General features: G+C 41.5%; 1 protein-coding gene across 2 annotated transcripts in view; it reads left to right on the top strand.

The window, feature by feature from the left end:
* Brca1 (BRCA1 DNA repair associated) overlaps nucleotides 1–12,230 on the top strand; it is an 85,197-nt gene that overhangs the window by 58,481 nt on the left and 14,486 nt on the right. For both annotated transcript variants that reach the window (XM_045159815.1, XM_045159814.1), the window contains exons 15-18: nucleotides 1,096–1,164; nucleotides 1,733–1,995; nucleotides 6,658–6,745; nucleotides 11,772–11,849. In XM_045159815.1, the coding sequence (XP_045015750.1) occupies nucleotides 1,096–1,164; nucleotides 1,733–1,995; nucleotides 6,658–6,745; nucleotides 11,772–11,849 (498 nt within the window). The remainder of the gene's footprint in view (nucleotides 1–1,095; nucleotides 1,165–1,732; nucleotides 1,996–6,657; nucleotides 6,746–11,771; nucleotides 11,850–12,230) is intronic.

Here is a 12,230-nt window from a genome sequence, read left to right as displayed (position 1 = left end):
AGCCACTGTAAATGAACTCCAGATGCATGTGATCCCTTGTGCATCTGGCTTAATTGGGTCCTGGAGAATTGAACCTGGGTCTTCTGGCTTTGCAGGCAAGCACCTTAACTGCTAAGCCATCTCTCTAGGCCAATAACTTGTTTTAATCCAAGTTTACTTAAAAATGATTATATTGGCCAGCCCCTTTAATCCCAGCACTCGGGAGGCAGAGGTAGGAGGATCGCTGAGAGTTTGAGCCCACCCTGAGACTACAGAGTGAATTTCAGGTCAGCCTGAGCCAGAGTGAGACCCTACCTTGAAAAAACAAACAAACAAAAAAGATTATATTGTTAATCTCTCTACATTGGATCAATTAAGTTTTGAAGGTGGGAGAATATTGGTATGTGTTGACTACTTTATTTCAACTATTAGATGAGAGTTTTAAGGCCCTGGAATAGAATTTTGCATATAATGCTGTATGGTTCGTTAGAAAAGCTAAACCTCTGTAAGAAGGTACCAACAGTGTATACTGTTAACCTAACTATAGTTCTAGGGGGAGATTGGCAAAAGGTGGAGGTGATTTGGTTTTTTTCAAGGTAGGGTCTCCTAGCCCAGGCTGACCTAGAACTCACCTGTAGCCCCCCCACCCCAGGCTGGGATGAGAGGCGTGTGCATTTTTTTTGTTTGTTTGTTTTAATTTTTGTGTGTTTGTGCATATGTATGCACATGCATGCCACAGCATATGTGTGGAGATCAAAGGATAACTTTTGGGTACAACTTTTGGGGTGATCCTTGCCCTCCACCTCATTTTTAAATATATTTTATTTATTTATTTATTTGAAAGAATATGGACATGCCAGGGCCACTAGCTACTGCAAACAAACTCCATACACATGTGCCACTTAGTGCGTCTATCTTTACATGGGTACTGGGGAATAGAACTTGGGTTCTTAAGTTTTGGAGGTAAGTGTCTTAGCCACTAAGCTATATCACCAGCCCCCTCTACCACTTTTTGTTTTGTTTTTCTTGATGCAGGGTCTCTTGTAGTTGTTCAATGCTCTGTTTCCTCTATTCCTCAGTTTCCAAGTTCTATTTCTGCTTCTCTTTTTGCCTTAGGTAAACTGGGATTACAGAAGTCAGCCACAGATTCCATCATTTACGGGGGATCTGGGAATCTGAACTCAGGTATTTAGAGCCATACAGGAAGCACATTATTCACTGAGCTATCTCCCCAGCCCGTTGTGCCTCATTCATTCATTCATTCATTTATTTGCAAGCAGAGAGAGGTAGATAGAGAATGGGCATGCCAGGGCCTCCAGCCACTGTAAACAAACTCCAGGTGAATTCGCCTCTTTATATATCTGGCTTTATTGGGTACTACAGAATAAACCCCCAGCAAGCAAGCTTTGGAGGAAAGTGCCTTAACCACTGAACAAATCTCTAGCCCTGTGGTTCTTTTTAATTCTTATCAAAAACTGAAATTGTGGGCTGTAGGGATGGATTATCAGGTAAGGCATTTGCCTGCAAAGCCAAAGGACCCAGGTTCAATTCCCTAAGACCCACTTCAGCCAGATGCACAGGGACGTATGACTCTGCAGTTCATTTGCAGTGGCTAGAGGCCCTAGCTCGCTCATTGTCTCTCTATCTCTCCTTTCTCTGTCAAATAAATAAATAAAAATAAAATATTTTTTAATAAACCTGAAATCTTGTAATTCAACATTTGCCACCCAAATGAAATTTCTCTTCCTTTCAGAGGGAACGCCATACCTGGAGTCTGGAATCAGCCTTTTCTCTAATAGAGAGCACAGTGATAGAGCCCTGGAGCCAGCTCATGTTTGCACTTCACCTGCCTCAGCACTGAAAACATCCCAGTTTCAAGCTGTAGCCTTTTCCAAGAGCCCACCTGCTCCTCATGCTGCTAATGTGGCAGTGGAAGAAAATATGAGCAGGGAACAGCCAGAAAGGGTCAATAAGAGGATATCTATGGTGGTATCAGGCTTGACTGCCAAAGAATTTGTGAGTGTATCCATATCTATATCCATCTATCTATCTATCTATCTATAATGATTGGAATGTAACAACTTCACTACAAATAATTTTGTGTAGATACTAACAATGAAGAAATCTAGGAAATAAGCATGATTCTATAGTTTATTACATTCCTAATTTCTGAAAATGTGCATTTAAATAAAGCTTAAGAGTAGCTTTTTAAAAAAATATTTTCATTTACTTATTTTGAGAGAGAGAAGCAGATAGGGAGAGAACAGGCATGCCAGGGCCTCTAGCCACTGCAAACAAACTCCAGATGTGTGCACCACCTTGTGCATCTGGCTTATGTGGGTACTGGGGAATCGAACCTGAGTCCTTTGACTTTGCAGGCAAACGCCTTAACCACTAAGCCATCTTCTCCAGCTCAACAGTAGATTTTAAGCTGGGTGTAGTGGCACACGCCTTTAATCCCAGCAATTGTGAGTTAGAGGTAGGGGGATTGCTGTCAGTTTGAGGCGACTCTGAGGCTACATAGTGAATTCCACATCAGCCTGGGCTAGAAGGAGACCCTACCTCAAAAAAAAAAAAAAAGAAGAAGAAGTAGGTTTTGTAAATATATATTTACTTGAAGCCGGGTGTGGTGGTGCATGCTTTTAATCCCAGCACTCGGGAGGCAGAGGTAGGAGGATTGCTGTGAGTTCGAGGCCACCCTGAGACTCCACAGTGAATTCCAGGTCAGCCTGGGCTAGAGTGAGACCCTACCTCGAAAAACCAAAAAAAAAAATTTATATATATATATTTTTTTTTTACTTGAGAAAATAATTATTGAATATTATCTAGAAAATATATTCTTTAGGATATAATGTAAAGCTTTTGAATTGTATTAAAGTTTTCTCTTTTTAATATTTTATTTCTTAATTTGAAAACAGAGAAAGAATGAATGGACACATCAGGGCCTCTAGCTACTGCAAATGATGCATGTACCAGTTTGTGCATGTGGCTTTACATGGGGACGGGGGTGTTAACTGGGGTCATTGCATTTTGCAGGCAAGCACTCTAGCTACCAAACCATCTCTCCATCCCCTAAAGTTTTCTTTTTATCTGAAAAAGTAACTACATCTGGGGAGCTGAAGAGATTTCTCAGTGGTTAAAGGCTCTTGCTTGCAAGGCCTGAAGGCCAGGTTTTGATTCCCCTGTACCTACGCAAAGCCAGATGTACAGAGTGGCACGTGCATCTGGAGTTTGTTTGCAGGGGCAGAAGGTACTGGAACACCCATACTCACTCTTGCATGTGCATTCTCTCTCTCAAATAAGTAAATTAAAAAATTTTAACTAACTAGTTCTGGGCATGGTGGCACATGCCTTTAATCCCAGCACTGGGGAGGCTGAGGTAGGAGGAAAGTTAAGTAGCTGTGGCTCCACTGAGGATGCATCCTTCCCTTCCTAGTTTATGTCTGAGTGAACTTCTGGTGTGTTTAACTGACTGCACACTGATCCCAAGCATGCCTGCCAGATGGTGCATTTCTCCAGTGTTTGTGTGTCTTGCTTTTTTGTTTGTTTGTTTGTTTTGTTTTTCTTTTCAAGGTAGGGTCTCACTCTAGCCCAGGCTCACCTGGAATTCACTGTGTATTCCCCAGGATGGCCTTGAACTCCTGGCGGTTCTCCTACCTCTGTCTCCCTATTACTAGGATTAAAGGTGTGCACCACCATGCCTGGCTCTTTATCTTGCTTTTGTAAAACAGTTCTTCAGTAGTTGCCCTGTTATTTCTACCCTGAGGCACTCCTTTCTCATTAGGATTTTGGCAACTCCATTGGTTCCTGTGCTAGAAGTGCAAATTGTGTCATATTAGGGAAATACCCATTAAAAGATGAACATCATTGAACCCTTGTTTACCCTTAGGTTGCCTGTAGATTTAAGGCATCCTGGGAAATGTATTTCCCATGTAATTATTATCATTTCCTAATAAAATGTTAAAACATGACAGTACCCCAGCCATCAGTTGGCTTCAAGAATGAGTGCCATTTATTGCACAGTCATTTTAAGTATCTTTCTTAATATATCCTTAGAATGTGAAATTACCCTCATCCCAACTTGTCCACATGCAGTGACTCAGCATAACATTCTCTGTGGCCAGATGTCCCACCACGGAAAGGCAAAATAAGCTGTGACTACCCTGATAGATGAATGAGTGCAAGATGCTGGCTGCTCTCACCACCCTGCCCTCCCCCCACCCTCCACCCAAGCAGCAGTTTTCTCTGCATATTTTTACTGTTGCTCTTTAAATGGTTCTTGATCAACTTGCCTACACATCTAGAATTCCCATTTATTCCTTTGTTTTATGAGTTCAGCTCTTTAGAGTTAGCTAGAATTGTCTGGGTTTTTTTGTTTGTTTGTTTGTTTGGTTTTTTTTTTTTTTTTTTTTTTTTTTGCCTTGGGCAATTTTGAGCTGCAGATTAAGCTACAAGTGGCTTGGGTGTATGTTTTCTTTAAACAGGCAAAGAGGAAAACTTTGAGCTCTATTCAGACTTGCTGAAGTGTAATAAATTTATGATGAAAGCTGCTGACTGTATTCCACATGATTAATTCTGAAACCCGTACGGAGATGATCTTTTCAGCAGTTGCTCTTCTAACTCAACACTGTTTCAAGGCTGGCAATCTTAGTAATTAATCAGTTCAGAATTGCTAATGATCCTGGCAAAGGACAGTGGCAAAAATGGGAAGGTGTCATTAGCTTCTCTAGCCTGCCTTTTTTCAGTGTCCCTTGGCAGTATGGAATGAGGCAGCATTAAAGAACGATGACATGACCTCTGTTGCAATATTGTGGAGCATACAAATGTTGGTGTGGATGGCAATGGCTTGAAAATGTTGGCCCTTGGTAAATAAAGTTATTTACCAAGTAATATCTACCAATTATGTCAACTCTATCCACAGTGGATCTGGTTACTTTCTTTTATTGCCTACTAATTTTTAAAAATATTTTAATAAATACATTTTTTAATTTTATTTATTTATTTATTTGAGATAGAGAAAGAAGCAGAGAGAGGAGCAGATAGAGAATGGGCATGCCAGGGCCTCCAACCACTGCAAATGGAACTCCAGACGCATGTACCACCTTGTGTATCTGACTTATGTGGATACTGGGGAATTGAACCTGGGTCCTTAGGCTTGCATGCCTTAACTGTAAGCCATCTCTCTAGCCTCTACCTACTGATTTTTTTTAATTCTTAAAAAATTATTTATTTATTTATTTCAGAGCAACAGACACACAGAGAAAGACAGATAGAGGGGGAGAGAGAGAATGGGCGCGCCAGGGCTTCCAGCCTCTGCAAACGAACTCCAGATGCGTGCGCCCCCTTGTGCATCTGGCTAACGTGGGACCTGGGGAACCGAGCCTTGAACTGGGGTCCTTAGGCTTCACAGGCAAGTGCTTAACTGCTAAGCCATCTCTCCAGCCCTACCTACTGATTTTTATTTAGTTGTAGATAAGGGCTAGAGAACTCTATTATTTCTTTTAGTAAGAATAAGTCTCAGGCTGGAGAGATGGCTTAGCAGTTAAGGCACTTGCCTGTGAAGCCTAAGGAATCATGTTCAACTCTTCACACCCCATGTAAGCCAGACACAGTATGATGCAAACATGAAAAGTCGCACATGCACACAAGATGGTGCACACATCTGAAGTTAGATTACAGTAGCCTGGAACACCAATTCTCTTACCATGTGTGCGCACACTCTCTCGCTCTTTCTCTCTCTCTCATAATATTAATAAGAAGAAGAATGAGTCTCAGGCTGGAGAGGTGACTTAGTGGTTAAGGCACTTGCCTGCAAAGCCAAAGGGCCCAGGTTCGATTCCCCAGGAGTCGCGTAAGCCAGATGCACAAGGTGATGCATGCATCTGAAGTTCATTTGCAGCTGCTGGAGGCCTTGGTATGCCCATTCTTCTCTCTCTCGAATAAATAAATATTTTATTTTTAAAAAATTTATTTGAGAGAGACAGACACAGAGAAAGAGGCAGATAGAGAGAGAGAGAATGGGCGCATCAGGGCCTCTAGCCACTGCAGAACTCCAGATGCTTGCACCCCCTTGTGCATCTGGCTAATGTGGGTCCTGGGGAATCGAACCTCAAACCAGGATCCTTAGGCTTCACGGGCAAACGCTTAACCACTAAGCCATCTCTCCAGCTCTAAATAAATATTTTAAAAATAAAGAAGGAGTCTCTTTCAAGCCTGCTTTTTCAGAGAGAATTGATACTTTTTGCACTGACTTTTAGAAACATTTTCACTTGAGTGCCTTGTAACCACCAGAGTTGAATGGATCTTGGTTTTAACCCACATATACCTACAGCATAGCTTTCTGTACAGTCTAGTTAGTTTTCAGCTTATAAAATGTAACTGATAAATGGGATAGTGATAGAAAGAAACTGTCTTAGAGTACCAAATGATATATGCTATTAAAAGTAAAGTTAATATTGCTTTAAATCTTTGGTTGTCTGCTAGCACTATACTAGACTACATTAGAATGTCAGTCTCTGATTTGTACATAATTTTTACTATTCATTTTTAGAGTTCATGTTATGAAAAAAAGATGCGCCTTTTCTAAGAAAAATGGAGGCTCAAAGCTAGGCTTAACTAATACTCTAAACTGTTTACTAGAGATAATTTATTCTAATTCAATGTTTAATTTGATTCCAGATGCTTGTGCAAAAGTTTGTCAGAAAACACCACCTCACATTAACTGGCAAAGTTACGGAAGAGACTACCCATGTCGTTATGAAAACAGGTATACCAAGAATGTTTATAAAATGCACTGCATTTCACCAGGTGTGGTGGTTCATGCCTTTAATTCCAGCACTTAGGAGGCAGAGGTGGAAGGATCACTGTGAGTTCAAGGCTAACCCAGAGAATACAGAGTGAAAGAGTGAATTCCAGGTCAACCTGTGCTAGAGTGAGACCCTGCCTCAAAAAAAAAAAAAAAAAATGGGGGTGGGCCAGGTGTGGTGGCACACACTTTTAATCCAGCACTTGGGAGGCAGAGGTAGGAGGATCACCTTGAGTTCGAGGCCACCCTGAGACTACATAGTGAATTCCAGGTCAGCCTGAGCTAGAGTGAAACCCTACCTCAAAAAACCAAAAAAAAAAAAAAAAAAGGAAAAACAAAACACTGCATTTGATTCATAAATTATGTTAAGAAACAGAATGCAGAGGCTGGAGAGATTGCTTAGTGGTTAAGGCACTTGCCTGCAAAACCTAAGGACCCAAGTTTGACTCTCCAGGTCCCATGTAAGCCAGACACACAGTGATGCAATGTTGCACAAGCGCACAAGGGGGCCACACACATCTGAAGTTTGATTGCAGTGGCTGGATGCCCTGGAAGGCTAATTTTCTCTTTCGTAAAGAAAAAGGCCACTCTGTTGAGCTTGCCTCAAAGAAAGAAAGAGAAAGAGGAGAGAAGGGAAGAAAAGAAGAGGACTCAGGTTGAGCATTCCTAATATGAAAATCCAAAACCCACCACAGTTGGAGTATAGACATAATGTCACAAATGGAAAATTCTACACATAACCTCATGTGACAGTTCAGGTCAAAATGTAGACATACTAGGTATATTGCATTACATTTTCTTCAGGGATCTGGAGAGATGGCTTAGCAGTTAAGTGCTTGCCTGTGAAGCTTAAGGACCCCAGTTCGAGGTTCAATTCCCCAGGACCCATGTTAGCCAGATGCACAAGGAGGCGCACACATCTGGAGTTCGTTAGGCCCTGACGTGCCCATTCTCTCCCTCTCTATCTGCCTCTTTCTCTCTGTCTGTCACTCTCAAATAAATAAATAAAATTTAAAATCAACACAAATAAAATTTTTTTAAGTCTTTAAAAAAAATTGTCTTCAGGGACTGAGGGTGATCCTCAGTGGGAGGGTACAGCTTAGTCAGCATGTGCAAGGCCTGAGTTCTTTCACTGCTTCCATGGAAAATGAAGTTACTTTATCTTTGTCCCAACACAAAAATCAACTCTTAAAAAAAAATCAACTTTATCAGTGGATCTAAGAACTCAATGTGGGCCGGAAAGATGGCTTAGTGGTCACATGCCTGTGAAGCCTAAGAACATAGGTTTGATTCCCCAGTTCTCACCTAAGCCAGATTGCACAAGATATGTATCTGGAGTTCATTTCCAGTGGCTGGAAGCCCTGATGCAACCATTCTCCCTCTCTGTATGTGCCTCTTTCTCTCTCTCAAATAAATAAGTAAATATTCTCTTTTTTTGTTTGTTTTTGTTTTTAGACGGTAGGGCCTCGAACTCACAGCAATCCTCCTACCTCTGCCTCCCAATTGCTGGGATTAAAGGCATGTGCCAAAGACTACATAGTGAATTCCAGGTCAGCCTGGGCTAGAGTGAGTCCCTACCTTGAAAAAACTAAAAATAATAATAATAATAAAGATCTTAATGTGAGACCTGAAACTGCTAGAGGAAAAAGTAGAAAAAACAGTTCCCAATATATAAGAAAAGGTAAGGACTTTCTGAGTAGGACTCCAGCTGCCCAGGAAATAGGCCAACAATTGATGAGTGGGACCTCATGATAGGAGAAAGCTTTTGAGAAGCTCAGAAAGTAAGGGGAACTCTCAGTCACGTGAACAGGCAGCCTACAAGATGGGGAGAACCTTTGCCAGGTGTACATCTGACAGATGATTAATATCAACAGCTGCTTTGAGTGTGGTTGAGAGTGTTTCTAAGAAACAAAACCTACCAGAGTGGTAATCCACTCCTTAAATCCCAGCACTCGGGAAGCAGAGGTAGGAAAATCCAAAAGACAGGGGGGAGGGGAGGGCTGGAAAGATGGCTTAATGATTAAGGCACTTGCCTGTGAAGCCTAAGAACCCAGGTTCAATTCTCCAGATCCCACATAAGCCAGATGCACATGGTGGTGGCACATGTGTCTGGAGTCCATTTGCAGTAGCTAGAGGCCCTGGCACAACCATTCTCTCTTCCTTTCTGTCTCAAAAATAAATTTAAAAAAAGAAAAAAAGCTGGGCATGGTGGCACATGCCTTTAATCCCAGCACTCAGGAGGCAGAGGTAGGAGGATCATTGTGAATTCAAGGCCACCCTGATACTACATAGTGAATTCCAGGTCAGCCTGGGCTACAGTGAGACCCTACCTTGAAAAACTAATAAAGAAAAAGAAAGGAGGAAAGAAGAAAACAGGACATATACCTTTCTGAGGTAATCCTAACATGGAACCAGAGGTAAAGAAGGCAGTAGCTCATTGGTCCTGTGGCTGCTTTTTGAATCCCTTTTATTTATTTATTTTTCTTTTTTGTTGGGGGCAGATAGAGAATGTGCACACCAAGGACTTAGGCCACTGCAAATGAACTCCAGATGAATGTGCCACTTTGTGCATCTGGCTTACATGGGTACTAGGGAATGGAACCTGGGTCCTTTGGCTTTGCAGGTATCTACCTTAACTACTCAGCTATGGCTCTATCCCTGCTGTTTGAATCTTAAATTTGGGCTTGCATGATACTGAGACCTCAGAGTTTTCCGTCAACTGTAAGTTAAATCTGAGTAAACATTTCAAAGCTGCTCAAAAAGCCGACTTGAAATTGGGTCATTTTCATACAAACCTGATAACTGCAGCAAGCAAAGTCAAGCTTTTGCCCCCACTGAATCCTCTGCTGGAGAGACTGTGTGGAAGACAATGTCATGGGTTCTGAATGCTGTGCTTGCTTGCTTCTTAAGATAGAAACTGCTCTGTTGAAGCGTATTTATCCAGAGGTAGATGGTGAACAATATGGGAAACAGGAACTCAGAATGATGTCATTTGAAACAAAAGATGAAGGAATGAAAAGACTTACGGGGATTGGAGAGATGGTTCAGCAGTTAAGGCACCTGCTTTGGTTTTTGAAGAATTGTTATAGGGTCCAGAGATATGGCTAAGTGGTTAAGGCACATGTTTGGAGAATGTTATTGGGCTCCTGAAAGCAGAGTGCATTAAATGCAAGAGAAGCAGATGGTGGCTGCACTCTAAAACCTTTCTAAACAGAATAGATTCTGTGGATATACTCTTGCTCATTCCAGGACATTTCTGCTCACTGAGCCATAGGTGCTTCGGCATGGGTTCACACTGCTTGGCTTCTTCGCAATAGAAGTAATGTGATGTCGCTTCTGTTGCATGAAAACTATACCAGACTCATAAAATAGTGCCACTGAGATCAGGAGCCAGAGCAGGGCACCACAAGCCACTATGTTTACAGATGAATGTCATTAAACTTTAATATGTATGAATTTGTTAAAAAGTAAAAAGGGCTGGAGAAATGGCTTAGCAGTTAAGGTATTTGCCTGCAAAGCCAAAGGACCCAGGTTCAGTTCCCCCAGGACCCACATAAGCCAGTTGCACAAGGTAGTACATACGTGTGGCGTTCATTTGCAGTGGCCAATGTCCTTGGCGTGCCCATTCTGTATCTGCCCCCCACCAAAAAAAGTAAAAAAGGATTCAAAAAGCATGTCTCTTCTCTCTCTCTCTCTCTCTCTCTCTCTCTCTCACACACACACACACACACACACACACATATGCCTTTCTCTCACAAGTAATTTTAAAAAACTAAAAAGACTTTAAATTGCAAACTAATTCTTTCAGCTGAAAGGTAATAGGTATTTGTTATTTTTGAACTAAAATCACCTTTTGTAGCATTTTAAGCAGAAAGCCTCTAATACAGTGGGGTGTGGTGGTGCACACTGTTAATCTCAACACTAGGGAGGCAGAGATACAGGATTACTGTGAGTTCATGGCCAACCTGGGAGTATAGAGTAAGTTCCAGATCACTCTGGGCTACAGTAAGACCCTACTTTGAGCAGGGGAGGATCAAAAAACGATGAGGAGTTTTGAGGGAGAATGATTGCTTCTACTACTTGCAGTTGACCTGCGTTTGGGATATAGTTAAATACAGTTCTCCGATGTAAATGGCCTTCAAAAGCGCCTTTAGGGCTGGAGGGGATGGCTTAGCAGTTAAGGCATTTGCCTGCAAAGCCAAAGGACCCAAGTTCAATTCTCCAGGACCCACGTAAGCCAGATGCACAGGGGGCACATGTGTCTGGTGTTCGTTTGCAGTGGCTGGAGGCCCTGGTGCGCCCATTGTCTCCCTCTCTGTCCATCTCCCTGCCTGTATCTTTCTCCTCTCAAATAAATAAATAAATAAATAATATTTTTTTAAGAAAAAAAGGGCCTTTAACCACAAGGAAATAAACAAAAGTAATTCTTTAGCTACTGCTTATTGAAACACTTGTGGGGAAATAGAAGAGCTATGAAAGGACTGAGTTTCCCTGTGCTCTCAGGGAAATACAGGGAGCTCAAGGTTCTTCAGGTAGAATTTCTGGGGGTGCAGTTTTGTCACATTGGCTTTTCAGATTTATGATTTCAACTCTGCCTTCTTTTCACATATTACCATCTAGTAAAATACATCTTCTCAAATCATAAATCCTAAAAAATAATAATAATAATAATACATCTTCTCCCATCTATTAGATTAACCCCTACTGCTGACATGGATAATTTCTTAAGTATAGGATAGAGCTCTTTAACTAGACTTGGCGTCTGCAAGACAGGACAGACATTTCCTGTGGTCTAAACGTGGTATCTGCCTCTATTAAACTTCCAAAGACCTACACATGCTGGTTTTAATTAGTGTGTGCCTCCAGCTTCTGATTTTATCTCCAGGGTGTCAAAATTATCAATCCAGATTGATCTTGAGATCAAGAGCTGGGACTTAGCCTCTGATTTTGTTGTCTTCTAATCCTTTGGGTGTTTTTCATTCTGCAGATGCTCAGCTTGTGTGTGAACGGACCCTGAAATACTTTCTGGGAATTGCAGGAGGAAAATGGGTAGTTAGCTATTCCTGTAAGTGCAATACAATTTCTCTGCTTCTCCCTTTAACACCTCAGAATTGCATTTTTACACCTAACATTTTAACACCTGAGGTTTTTACTGATGCTGACTCTGAATTACCAGGAGGTCTTGAAAGGTAACACAAAACTAGCCTTATCTTTAATGCATATCACTTTGTTCAGATAAGCTGGTGATGCTGGAAAATGGATTTCTTTTATAACTAATAGGACCTAATCTTCTAGCCATGTTAGCATATGAACTAGAAATTTATTTAATAGTAGGCAGAAATCCATGTGCAGCAGGCACTTTTATTGCATCACCTGCTTTTCTAGAAGGAAATTCACCAAAACCTTGTTAAAGAGCTGTCATTTCAGAGAGAGAAAACCTTCCCAT

The sequence above is a fragment of the Jaculus jaculus genome, chromosome 9 (assembly GCF_020740685.1).
Source record: "Jaculus jaculus isolate mJacJac1 chromosome 9, mJacJac1.mat.Y.cur, whole genome shotgun sequence".
NCBI classification, from domain to species: Eukaryota; Metazoa; Chordata; class Mammalia; order Rodentia; family Dipodidae; genus Jaculus; species Jaculus jaculus.
Note: the sequence above shows the minus strand (reverse complement) of the source record. Positions and strands in the feature narration are given on the sequence as shown.